Genomic DNA, 13,146 nt, shown 5'->3' on the forward strand with positions numbered 1-13,146 from the left:
AGGGAGGGAGGGAGAGAAAGAGAGAGCGGCCCGGCCCAGCCGCCCGCCCCGCCCCCGCCGCCCGCGGGCACCATCGGCCGGGGCGGGCGGGGGGCGCGGCGCCTGCGCTAGGGCGGCTTCTCCCCCTGCGCTGTGAGGGGGCTCCGCCCGGCGTCCGCCACCCTGCGCACCCACCGGTCTGGGGCTGCGCTGCGCTGGGGGCCGGGGAGCTCGGCCGGTTCCGGAGCTGGCCCTGATCGCGCCTTCCCCTGCTCTATTGTCAGGAAGACAGGACATAGCCTTAAGCTGCACCAGGGGAGGTTTATGTTAAGTTTATGTCATGTTATTAGGATGAAATTCTTCACAGAAAGGGTGATTAGACAGTGGAACGGGCTGCCAAGGGAGGTGATGGAGTCACCGTCCCTGAAGGTATTTAAAAAAAGTCTGGATGTGGCACTCAGGGTGAGGATCTGGTTGACGAGGTGGTGTTGGGTCATAGGTTGGACTCGATGATCTCAGAGGTCTTTTCCAACCTAATCGGTCTGTGGTCTGTGCCTCCCACCACAGAAGGTTCTCTATGCCGAGATTGGTCACATTAAATGGCAGGTGGTCACATTAAATGGAGCGGCAGGTCCGGCCATTTTGGCCTGTGGTGTACCAAGCGCCTGTCCCTATGCAAAGCACGGCACGGGCTCCATTGGATCTCCTCTGCTGTCACTAGTTCACGTTCAGCTGTCGGCCGTGTGAGGAATGCCATGAATCAAGTAGGAAATGGCTCAGCTGCCAGCACTGCCCCAGGAGCAGATGTCGCTGCCTGCGGAATGCCACAGGCAACGCTTCCCTCAGGAGTCACACAGTGCCCGGAGGTGTTTGCAGGCTGCAGCAGCCCACCTTCATCAAGATCTAAAGGGCCTTTGCATCATGTTTTCTACCATGGATTCTTGAAGACACCAATCCTAAAGTGAAACTCTGGGATGTGGCTCACACCTGGACTTCACCCCTGTCCTGCACTGGTGCTGGGTGTCTACCTTGGGCCCTCACAATCCACCCAGCCATTGGCTGCAGGTGACATGTCCGCTTTGGTGTCACTCTGGGTCAAACTGAGGGTACATCTGTTCCCAGATCCTGTAGACAGAGTCTGGTCCTAAAACACAGGTAGTTCAGCTGGCTAAAGCAGTTTCAGGAAGCAGTACAGGACATGGGTTCTTCACTCTACACAGAAAGGCCTTCTTCAGTCTGTCCTGCTGTCATTGCCTCTAACTGAAGTCCCCTGCTGTGGTGCTCTGGTCATTTTTTATTTTTCCTCACAAATCTTGCTGTTATCACTATGATATGGTATGGAGCCATATAATCTGTCATCATTTCTTGATGGCTTTTCCTGCATCCAACTTCTCCCCCACTGCTTCTTCAGCAGAGGTGACATTCCTTCCTCATCCCCACACTCAACGTTGTGGCTGGGGAAGGACAGATGTGTGTTTCAAGGCAAGCAGGGTAGTGGTGGTGAATACAGGTGGATTTGTGTGAATGCAAAACATAAACCTGACAAAGACGTGAGTTTGCATAAGCTGAATTTTAACCTGTTGGAAATGAGAGGTTCCTCTACAGTAGAAATTGGGGATTTGATTATCTGTTGGCTGTCTAGGCTGGCTCCCCTGTCTGGCTGGTGGCTGGTGAACTGAGGCTCACCTGGGCTGAGTCAGAGCTTTGATCTGGAAAAGCAGCAGGGCAGCACCCTGTGAATGGAGATGTGTGCTGGAACTGTGCATTGCCACACTTTGGGAGGCAGAGTGACTCTACTGCCTCCATATTCTCTCAAATGTTATGACTACAGTTGGGGTTTACTGTTTTAACTTAGCATCAGCTTCCTTTAGAGCACTGACCTGCATTATCAAGTCAAGTTTTGCCACTGTCTGATTCCTGACAGAGTTTTATTTTAAAAAAAGTTTTGCTTTAGTCTAACATAATAATATTCAGAATACTGTTTCAATTGCATAATATTAATTTTTGACCTCTACATTTTAGGAATATCTGTATGACAGGTAGGTCTGCCTAGCTAAGGACATGGTTAAAACAAACACTGCTGTGCTGAGTTGCAAACTTAGGGGAAAGATTTCTTCATTTAACAATGAGGATGTACCATGGGGGATCTTTGCTTCTTGTGAGAGAACCTCACAGCCAAGGTGCTGAACCGTCAGCGATAGCTGCAGTGTTTAGAAAGTTTAGAATGAATAATAGTAATGACAGTGCACAGTGGCTTACTTCAAAATGCTTCTGCCTGTCATTTAGCTGTCATGCAATTTCATTCCTCAGAAGACAGCAATATCAGTTACATTTGTTCTAACTTTGGGTGTATCATAAACAAGGAACATTTTGTTTATATGAACAAACTTCATGATTATCCACTTGTCTTTTTAGTTAGCATTTCAAATAGAGAGAGAGAAAAAAGAACTTACTACATTTAGCAAACTTCTAACTTTTTTTTAGTTATATATCTCTCCTGACAACCATCCCAATAATTTAGCTTATGTTTGTTTTTTAATGCAGGTTACAGACGAGTGACACCTAGCTGAAGGGGGAAGTACTCTGAATATGCATGTTCTTCTATTTTGTATGTATCTTCATATTTTCATATGCAATTAGATATTTGCATTTTGAACTATATTTCTTGACAGAAGCCCAAAAAAGTAGAGTGTGTAAAATACACAATCTATCCTACAAGGTTACTAGCAGAATTGAAAATAATTTTCCAAGTTTCAGGTCCTCATAAACACGTTTAAGATACTGCAAAGTATTAAACACAGTTCACCTGTGTTTCCAGCCCTCTGAAACACTGAGCAGGTAGATTCTGTTCTGTATTGCATTCACCCTGTATGATGCCAGGAGATACCATCACTTCCCCTTGAGCTCTGGCATGTTCTCAATTCAGTGTTCTGACCTTAATGAAGGGACTACTTGGTAACTGTGTTGCTTAATCTTCCAGTGAAATAACTATTAGAAGATATGTATCTGTGGATCATATAGATTATATAAGTATTAAAACAATTTAAAAAATTGAGAGACTTACAGAAAATAGGAATATGTTATTTTAATTAAGCAAAAACAGAGTTATAATCACTCTTTCTAAAAATAAAATTAGACTCTTTATCAATCCTTAACATCTGCATTTAATATTTTCTTCTAAACAAAAATACAGATGTGATTATGTAGCAAATTACAGTCTTTGACAACGTATAGTATTTACGTTCTCTTACACTTACTTTAATTCTAATTTGGTCATTAATACTTGATTCATTACTGCAACAGGTTACTTGTAGTAAAAGTGCCACAATTGAACTATAAACATGACTTTGCCATCTTAAAACTGCTTTGCTATAAACTGTAGAGAATATACAGAGTTACAAAGTTGTTGTGTTTTTATCAAAATATACAAACCCCTCCCAAACCTAACACAAGCTAACAATATTTTTCTTATTAACTATACAGTTATATAAAATATTTGTAAAATTATCTTTGTATTTATAAATATTCTACCTTATTTGCTTTGGTCTATATTTATCACCATACAAGTCCACTTAGAAGATATCTTTGTGTACTTTCTTTGATACATCTTTCACTTTCCTGTGTTTATGATTCTAGTATCCTTATTTAAATGGAACCAAAGCTGCCATGAAACCAGAATTTCTCAGAGGATTCATAGCATTCACCAGTGACAGAATAAGTGGACTGTATTATTACTTCAATCAATACTGTATTATCATTTCAACTGTAGTTTTATTGTACCCAAGCTATAGTTTCTTTTAAAATATTCAAGAAGACAAAGTTAAGTAACAAATTGTGAACCATCACAGAGAATGAAGTCAAGAATCACTAACCCTTGTCATGACCTAATTTTTTAACACTTCACAGGGATGAACATGACTACCAGAAATGCAGATACGGTACAACAGAGCCCTATCATATAAAATGCAACTTGCAGACATACACCTGCTTGGACTTTTTTAAGCATCTCAGTTAAAATGAATCACACTTCCACAAAACAGTATTAACTGGAACATTTTGGTGCTGTCTTTCAGAAGCCCATTCTCCCAGTTCTTAGTGACCTGTGCAGCTGCAGGCTTACCACAACCTTTCGTGTGGCAGGATGAGGGAGGCAGGAAAGCTGACACTCCTTCTTCCAGCAGCCCGCTCGGCCATGGCACACTGCTGGAATGGTTGGTGGGATCACTGAGAAGGGACCTCTGAAGGTTAAATGTTGCATTTAAGGCATGGAGATGACAGGGAACCCAACAAACTGGCCCTATACTTGTTTATACACAGGGATAGCCTCAGGGATATATATGGAAGCAAGAGTCTTATGTATCTACTCCTCTCAAACTCAAAGTATTTATGGGGAGTTGATCTATTGTTTGTGTCCAGGCATTATTCCAGGATGAGGAGGGAAACTGTCTATATGTCCTTCTGTTGAGAAGAACTATATTTCTAAAAGACAAGAGTTGCAGACCCACCAGGAGGTGGACATTTCTACACAGGATTTCTGTTTCATGAGAACAATTTTCTTTAGACCAATGCACCTGAAGAGCTCACCAGGCCACTGACATGGGGATTTATGCAGTTTGGAAGACTGGCTATAGCAAGTTCCACTGAACTTTTATTAAATGTCTCAGAGATATATAAATCTGGAATACTTCTCACACCTCCACTTAGAATTAACAGTTATTAAGGTAACTACAAAACTGAATATGGAAAGGAAAAGAGTAGTTTAAACTCCTGAATATGTTCGTAAAGGCTGAGTTACAGAAAAGCATGGCAGAACTCAAATGTACTTCGGCACACCCAAGCCCATGAAACACTTCCCACCTTCACTTTAGAATACACAAGATTACAATTATTTCCTTTATAAACACACTATTTTGAAAAAAAAATGCAATGTATGGTTTCTGCAGCAAAAATTCCTTCTACAGAATACACCATGAACCTACTTATTACTTTTGCTTCAACAATTCTGATTCAAAACCAGGACTGTAAAATAGTTCAGTGACTACTTTCTTGTAATATTAAGTAGAAGGGCCTTTTTTAAGTAGTTGGCCATTTTTCTTTCTCTCTATGCTAGAGTCTGTTGTGGCAAAAGTATTTTGGGTGTTTCAAATTAAATTTGTATTATTGCAAATACTAGTTTTTCTGTGTTATTTTTTCTTTTGCATATATTGACACACATTTAGATGAAGAAATTTGACCTTACTGATACATTTCCCCATTCAATACATCTTTATCTTCTCCAATATATATTTTTCTTCTCTTTTGCACAATTGTCAGTCAGAGTATAACTTCTGGAGTTACACTTTGTGTATTTTTCACTTTGCTTCCTTCTGAGCCAAGGAAATGTGGATTTTCCAAAAGTTTAGTGCTTTCATTGCAAAACTGTTCTTTTCTATCTTGTGTGCCTGGACTTTTGAATAGATGTTTCTTCTGGTGCATTCCCAGAGCAGCTGCAGTCTTGCAAATTTTGGGGCACTGAAAGCAAGCGTATCCTTTCCCATTATGTTCACGTACGTGCCTTTGCTCATGGTTCCTTTTGGTAGAAAGATACAAGAAACTCTGAAAGCAAAACTGACAGTGGTAGCGTTTTTCTCCAGTATGAATTCTTTCATGTATTTTGAGTGTTTCATTTAAAGTGAATGCCTTATTACAGTATTGGCAGACAAAATCTTTGACACCCAGGTGAATACGTTCGTGTTTCTGTAGATTACCAGGAACAGAGAAACATTTACCGCAGGTTTTGCAAGTGTAGGGCTTTTCCCCAGTGTGACATCTCATATGCATTTTTAAAGTGGATGGACTTTGAAATTGTTTTTGGCATAACTCACAAATGTAAGGCTTTGAAGCAGCTACATGCCAGTGTACATGTTCTTGAGCTTCTGCTGTGGAAGACTGGTCTCTTTCACAGAGCTCACAGTGAAGATTAGGCATTTCTGTGTTCTCTTCCTGGCTGACCACCTTTTCCTCGGGAGCATTCCTGAGCGCATACTCTCGACTGCACGTGTTGTGGCTGTCCATACCAGTGTTCTTGCTTCCATGCTTTTTCCTCCACTTGGTCTTTTTCATTTTTCTTAGCTGTTTGGATTTCTTTTTTGGTTTATAGTTATAATAAGGTCTCCAGGGTTTATCACTGGAGTCCTGGTCACTAACATCATCACACATTTCTGTCAGTTCCAGGCATTCTGAGCTGTAGAGTCTAGACGGGCTTTTTTCTTTCACCTCCATTTCTGGTTCTTCAGTGAGATTGTCCTGTTTGGACTCGAGTTTGGATTTTCGGCCCCTTTTACAAAACAGCTTAGATCCTAATATATGTCTTTTTACAATGGCTTCATTACCGATTTTTACTGTTATCTGACAAAGAGGTGCGACATTGCTGTCAGCAGATGTTCCAGGTAAGGCAGGCTTTGCAATGTATGTTTCAGTTTTACTGGACTCTTGGACAGTATTTGTAGTTTTGCTACATGAACCTTCAGATCCTGTCATGTGCTGTGTATCCTCAGTTGCTTCTGCTCTGTTGTACAGCAGTGTTTTCTTTTTATCCTTAATAGTTTTTGATTTTGTAATGCACTTCCCATAATTATCCGACCCAAACTTACAGTCATCACTTACTGATTGACTGGGTAGGTTATTTGAAGATTCTGTCTTACTGTTTTCTATGGAAGTGACTGTTTTACTGTGCATTATTACTGATGAAACTCTGCTACTGTGCATTATAACAGAGGGTGCAGAACTGCTGTAACTGATGACAGAGGTTGAATTTTCATTCACATTAGCTAAAGACACAACTGAGGAATCACACTCCTGTAAACCTGAGTCATTCGCAGCAGTGGAAACTCTTTTTTCAGCTGGGAAAAAGTCCCTCTGCAGGTCAGAATTTAAGATACCTACTCCTCCAGATGAAGGATTCTGAGTATTGGTGGAAGATGCTGTATTATTACCTGAAGACGTATCCAAGGCCAGAGTTCTGTTGTTCGATATTATACTACGTTGAAAATTCAGCGGTGGTAGATCAGAGCTAAGAGAGCTTGGAATGAAACAGTTAGAAGCAGTTTCATTAGCCTGGGTACTCGTTGGAACATTTTCATAGGAAGAATTTCGATAGGATTTATAAGGCAGTCGCCTGCATTTCATGGGTAAGAGTCGATACAGTTTGTATGGGTACATATTTGGTTTTAAACCCCCATTGGCCGTCTTTTTATTTACTGACAGGCGATGGTCAATTGCATGGAAAGACTTCTGGTGATTTTTCAGTATATAGTAAGTCATGAAGGTCTCCAGACAGAAGATGCACTGGTAGCGCCTCTCTCCAGTGTGCCAGATCTCATGGCGGGTGCGGTACTCAGCTAATGCAAAGACTTTATTGCAGTAGTGACAAGGGTACGTTCTCCTCCAGGAATGCACATTTGCATGTCTTCGAAGGCTGGACAATGTGACGTAACTACGCTTGCAAACAACGCAAGTGTATAATATCTGCCCATCGACAACTTTCACCAAATGATCAGTTTCTGGTAAAGTGCAGTTTGCATTAGAACAATCAGTGATGCTGTTTTCAGGCAAAGGAGGCTCTGTGTTCGCACAGGAGCTTCCATTCCGTCCCTCTGTAGCAGTACAGTTATCTGCAAAATTTTGTTCATTTCCATTGTGAGCTGATAAGTTACTTGATCTCATGCAGACTTGTTCATGACTTTCCAGTATATTTAGATTTGCAAATTGTTTGCTGCAGTATTTGCATATGAAAGTGTCCTGATGCTCTGAGTGGAGCTGAAGGTGAGCAGTGAGTAACACCCGGTCATTGAATGATTTTGCACAATAGTTACAACTGTAAACAGGTGGAGTGACTGTTGCCCCAGATGCAGAGACATTAGCAGAAGTGTTTCCCTCTTCTCTGGATACATGTAAATCTCCTGTTTTATTTTGAGATTTTGGAAAGGAAGTAATTGTCTGATCACTAACTGCTTCGTGCTGGGTTTCTGCAGCGGTTAGAGTGGAGGCTGGTACTTTTGCTACAGCCAAATCAGTACCCTGGGGCTTAAAGGCTGACTTAGGAGTACTACCTGCTTGTTTTCCCTGCTGAATGACTGGGGTGGCTTGGTGATTTTCATAGCGGTCCTCACCCACCTGGTATGAAGGGCTGCTGTCCTGGTCAACAAAAGGTGTTCCTTGTGAAGTATCTCCCCCAGAAGAAACTGCATAGGAGTGTTCAGCCAAGGTACTGGCTGGCTCAGCATCTTTGCACACATCGCTTCTCTCGAGGCCAATGCTGGGGGCTTGTATTGTGTCAGATACCTTTTTAAAGCTGGCCCTCAAATCAAGGGGAGAAAACAAATTGTTTTCTGTTTCAAAAATTGAGAATGCATTTGTAATTCGTGGTCCATTTGTCACAGCAGAATCTTCATGTCGCTTTTCATGTTTTTCTTCTTTGACAGTCCCCTTTTCATTAACACAATATGAATAGGGACAGGGGGAACTTGAAAAATTTACATCTGTAAGATCTTCTAGAAATGATATTCCCAGTTTTTTCCCTGCAGCTGCAAGGTCCGTTACAGTTTCCTGCCTCTTAACAACTACTGTGGAACTGTAGATGTAATTCAGTATCTCTGTAAACACTTCAGCTTTGAGATCATCTAACTCCAGTACATGACCTGAAATACAGATAGTACGACTCCAAAAAATGTTTTTGAAGTAAAGGCTTGAAGCTGCCAGTACATTACTATGGGCTTTAAATTTGGTGTCTTCCACGATTATGGTGACATCGCATAAAATACCCCGAATGCGCTGTTCATTTAAAATGGAAAGTACAGTGTCACTGTGGAAGTCGTCTTTGAGGTCCTTTGAATGGGACATGACTGTCATCTACAAGAGAAAAAAAAGTAAATTAGAAGGCATTTTTCATCCATTTCAGTTACACATTAAGTTTATAGCCTATATTATTTTTATATATTTTTAGTTTATTAACTTTTAAAGTTTAAGAATGAGTAAAATTTTGTCCTAATATTTCAGGTTTAAATCATATGTTCTCTGGTATCAACACTACTGCAGGAAATGTCTGTCCAGATCAAGGAGGCAGGAGCATCAGTAGCTCCTCAGCAGAAGGCAGAGGATTCCTCTCACTCCCTCCTGGCTTGAACCTGCTGTCCATCCCGCACCTTTCACTGAGAATGCAGCCAATGGCTTTTGCTATGCCAGCGGGTGCAGCTGCTCAGGGTCACCCCCAAGGACTCTCTGAAGCCTGGATGGAATTCTCCAGCGTGCCACAGGGGGACCTGGCACAACCGAAGGGAAAGGCTGTGCTGCCGAGGTTCTGTGCAGAGGAGGACTTTGCTTTCTGGGTTGTTTGTCAGACTCCGACTTCACAGCACAGCTGCATCTGACGTCCTTACTAAGCTCATACTTAAATCACAGCAAGAGAGTCTCAGTTTCAGGGTAAGGCTTTATAAGCAAATGAGTGCACAAGGAACACGATTTGATAGACAACAGTGAAGTACCTGTAACACTGTTTATGCGACCAGATTTTTTTTTTTTTTTGATTAGTGATTAAATTCACTCAATAATTTACACTACTTTAAAATGACTGAAAAGTTCTGAGTAAAACAAGTAGAAAATAATGGAATAACAAGTAGAAAATAAGAGGTTTTTTTCTTCAGTTATAGTTCATACTTAGTGTTCACACTTTATAATTAGATAGGGTGTTCTTAATTTCTTTCAAATAGTAAGATCTAATTTCAATAATAAGTACCATTAAATAACTGCTAATATATAATAATTAGGTTTAATGCTGACAAAAACTATTTTGATTAGCCAGGCTGTTTACTATATGAATATACTGGTTCATTCCATTGAGAAAAAAATGCAAAATATGAATGAAAAATATTCTGGAAAAAATGGAATAATTTGTCAGTTGAATTTGAATTTTGACAATTTTTGCCGACTGAATTTTGTGTTTTCACCAGATGGGTTTTCCAAAATTCAGATCTGTACCACATAATGAAGTTTACTCCTCTTCTTCTCGATGTCTGGAGTAGTATTTTGAACTACTACTGTCCATTTCTGACTTCAAATCATGAAGAAATAGTTGTGCTAGTGGAACTTACCAATCACTACAGTAAAAAAAAAATCACACCTCTTAAAGACCCTTGTGTTTAAACTTGTGGAAGTAAAATGCACCTTAAAGAATATTACTGACAGAAATTTTGTAAGACAGGCTAAAATATTACAACACTCTAAGTCAGGATTTACCTTCTAAACACTCCATCTGCTGCTCCAAACTTTAATGTTCAGCTTTAAAAATTTTACTACGACCTTTACTCTCAAATATTTTATGTTAAGAATACCAATATGTAAGATGGGTTTGATCCATGTGTCAAAATAAAGGTTTGACCCATATTCACTAAGCAAACAGCAATGGCCATTTAGAACACATTGGCTCATTCACCCAAAATACTGGTGTTATGAATGAAGTTCTATATGTCGAATTTAAAAATCAACAAAATTTAATTTAGTAGCAATTTTAATTGAACAGCAATTTTATATAAGTGAATACAATCAAGTATATTAAATATAATCAAGCATATACAAAAAAAATTTGGCAGTGATGTATGACTAAGGTTCATATAAAGCACAAGCAAAACTGGCAGGGGTACGGGGAGGGCTCCTCACTCTGCCTCATGTACGAAACAAAGAAATCCAAACTACACTTCTCTACTGTACACTAATAGATATTCATCAGTATTTCCCAGAAATCTCCTCCTATTTTTGATTCTTGAAATCTACATCACTATACTGCACAGCACATGTTCCATTGGTTGCTAGGGGGTCTTCTGGCTATTTTTTTTTGGTGGTCTTTTCAGAGGAAGGCTCGCCATCTTCCTTGCTGTCCTATAACAACCTCAAAAGGCTGTACATGCACACTAAGCTTTGTGTTATGTAAGTAAGCATTATGTTCCAAATAAGCCTTATTATTTCATAGATAAAACCACTACTTAGATTCCATACCTGGAATCATCCCAACTTTGCTCATCCCAAGGCTGATTCTGTTTTCTGGAATCGTCCCAACTTTGTTCATCCCAAGGCCGATTCTGTTTTGGGATCTTGCTTATCTCAATATGACATCCTGTATCCTGTTTTTCACGTGTACCATTTGCCCATCTGCTTTGTAACACTAATCACATATACTTTTATTATTTTTTAACAATTATTTTCTAAAATATTGATATAGTTAAAATTTAGTTAGCACGAATCATATCCATTCATCATACTGGGAAGTAATTTGTTCTGGAAAATAGGGCCTTTATCACAAAGTTAAGTAATTCAACTCATAGACTCTTGCTCTAACTCATCTAATTACACTTATGACACTTTTATCACAAATCCACAAACTACATCCCTGCAAATCAAATTACACAAAAAGTAGCAACAACTTTACCGTAAAGACAAACCAACCATACTATGAACAAGACTGTAATTTGGTACATTACAGATGAAGCTTGGAAGTAAAATTTCTACCTTGCAGCATGTCCACTGCTTCTATTGGGAAAGGTGTTGTCTATGCAAATAGTCAAAATTTCTAATAGACTTTGATGGCTGACAATTTTCAATGCACAGAATTCAGAACAAAACTGCGATTCACAAAAAATACCTCTGATGTTTCCCATGATATGCCATGGATGTCAAGAAACGAATTCATCAATATAATGGTGATAGAAACATACATGAATATTATTTTGATTATTTGATCATTCTCAGCAGCTGTAAATCTAGATGCAATGTTTTGTGCCTTGAAATGTTAAAATCATAGTTTATGATGGGTTTATGACATTAATTTGGCTTACAGAAGTGATATTTACTCATTTGGAATGGCAACCTAAAATTCACAGTGGTTAGTTACAGTTATCTGCTTTGGTTGGGTATCTGAAAACTCAGATGTAACTGTAGATAGTTTCTGGCGTATGGAGTCTACAGAAAGCATACTGACAATTCTTTTCTTCCAGCAAGCAGCCACTATTCCATAATTGATTCCTTTTTCTCATTGACAATGTCTGAGATTACATCTGACTTGCTCATGTGATGTGGTATTAGAAACCAACTGTCAGACATCAAAAACATTTCACAACAGGAGCTATTGATAGGGTTATTTCCTGAGTATAGGAAATAAATTATGTCAACTCTACCTCCCAGTGAACTACCCCACAGGAACTTGCCTGTGTTTTTTCTGTTTTTTTATTGGAGACAGCTGGTTTTAGTTCAAAGACACATCATCTGACAGACTGTTTGCTAAGTGTATCAGGCTGCTAATGCCATGCTAAGAGGCATATAGACCCAAGTGGGTTTAGTACAAGACTTATTATTCAACTAATTATCTTAAAATTTATCTTCCTCAGGACAAAAGTGAGTATTTTAAATTTCTACTTGCCATGTACATAGATTGCCAGCTTTTACAGTTCTGGACAATTTGGTATGCTCAATAAAATACTAAACTAGATTCCTTGTGTCAACACTGTAGAAATGATCATTTGCTATTTGGTCATTTAATTTTTTTTTCTGTGGGCTAAACCATAAGCTAGATATCTCATTGTAAAGTTATACAGAAAAATTCCAGAGCAAATCAGTTTTCAGAGCCAATGCTTTTTCCTTCTTCTCAACCTACACATACTTCAAACAGTCCATTTATTCATGTCTGTAATGATTCTCTACTGCCTTCTATTTCACCTGTCTTGCTTCTTGCATTTGTGAAAACATGTCTGAAATGCTATAAAATCAAAATGCCCTACCTAGCACACACATATAAATGGAATATTTTAGGATTTTTTTTTTTATATTCCATTTGCTGTTCATACTGTAAAATGAGAACCTGCTCTTCACTTTCCAAGGGAGCACTACCAAGAACCTAGATACATAGAGATCAAACTTTTCAGATGTGTTAGTATTAAGTATTTTTCATTAAAACACTGGAAAGTCCATTCAGAATGCAACTACTCTTCTGTATGATTTTTATTGTAGAGTTAAGGAAGAAAATTTAGTTTTATTTGTAAATTTTTCCCAAAACATATATAAGTACTATTTGACCTATTAAAGGACAACAAAACTCCTCAGCCAACTAATCCCTCTCTTTTTATCACATTTAATTGTGAAACT

General features: G+C 39.3%; 1 protein-coding gene across 4 annotated transcripts in view; it reads right to left on the minus strand.

Annotated features, from left to right (window-relative positions):
* Positions 1-3,044: 3,044 nt before the first annotated feature.
* The window catches only part of ZBTB38 (zinc finger and BTB domain containing 38), a 39,051-nt gene continuing 28,949 nt past the window's right edge, over positions 3,045-13,146 (minus strand). For all 4 annotated transcript variants that reach the window (XM_018913013.3, XM_009089192.4, XM_030226958.2 and 1 more), the window contains one exon: positions 3,045-8,868. In XM_018913013.3, the coding sequence (XP_018768558.2) occupies positions 5,293-8,868 (3,576 nt within the window). In that variant the 3' untranslated portion in view covers positions 3,045-5,292. The remainder of the gene's footprint in view (positions 8,869-13,146) is intronic.

The sequence above is a fragment of the Serinus canaria genome, chromosome 9 (genome assembly GCF_022539315.1).
Source record: "Serinus canaria isolate serCan28SL12 chromosome 9, serCan2020, whole genome shotgun sequence".
Lineage (NCBI taxonomy): Eukaryota > Metazoa > Chordata > Aves > Passeriformes > Fringillidae > Serinus > Serinus canaria.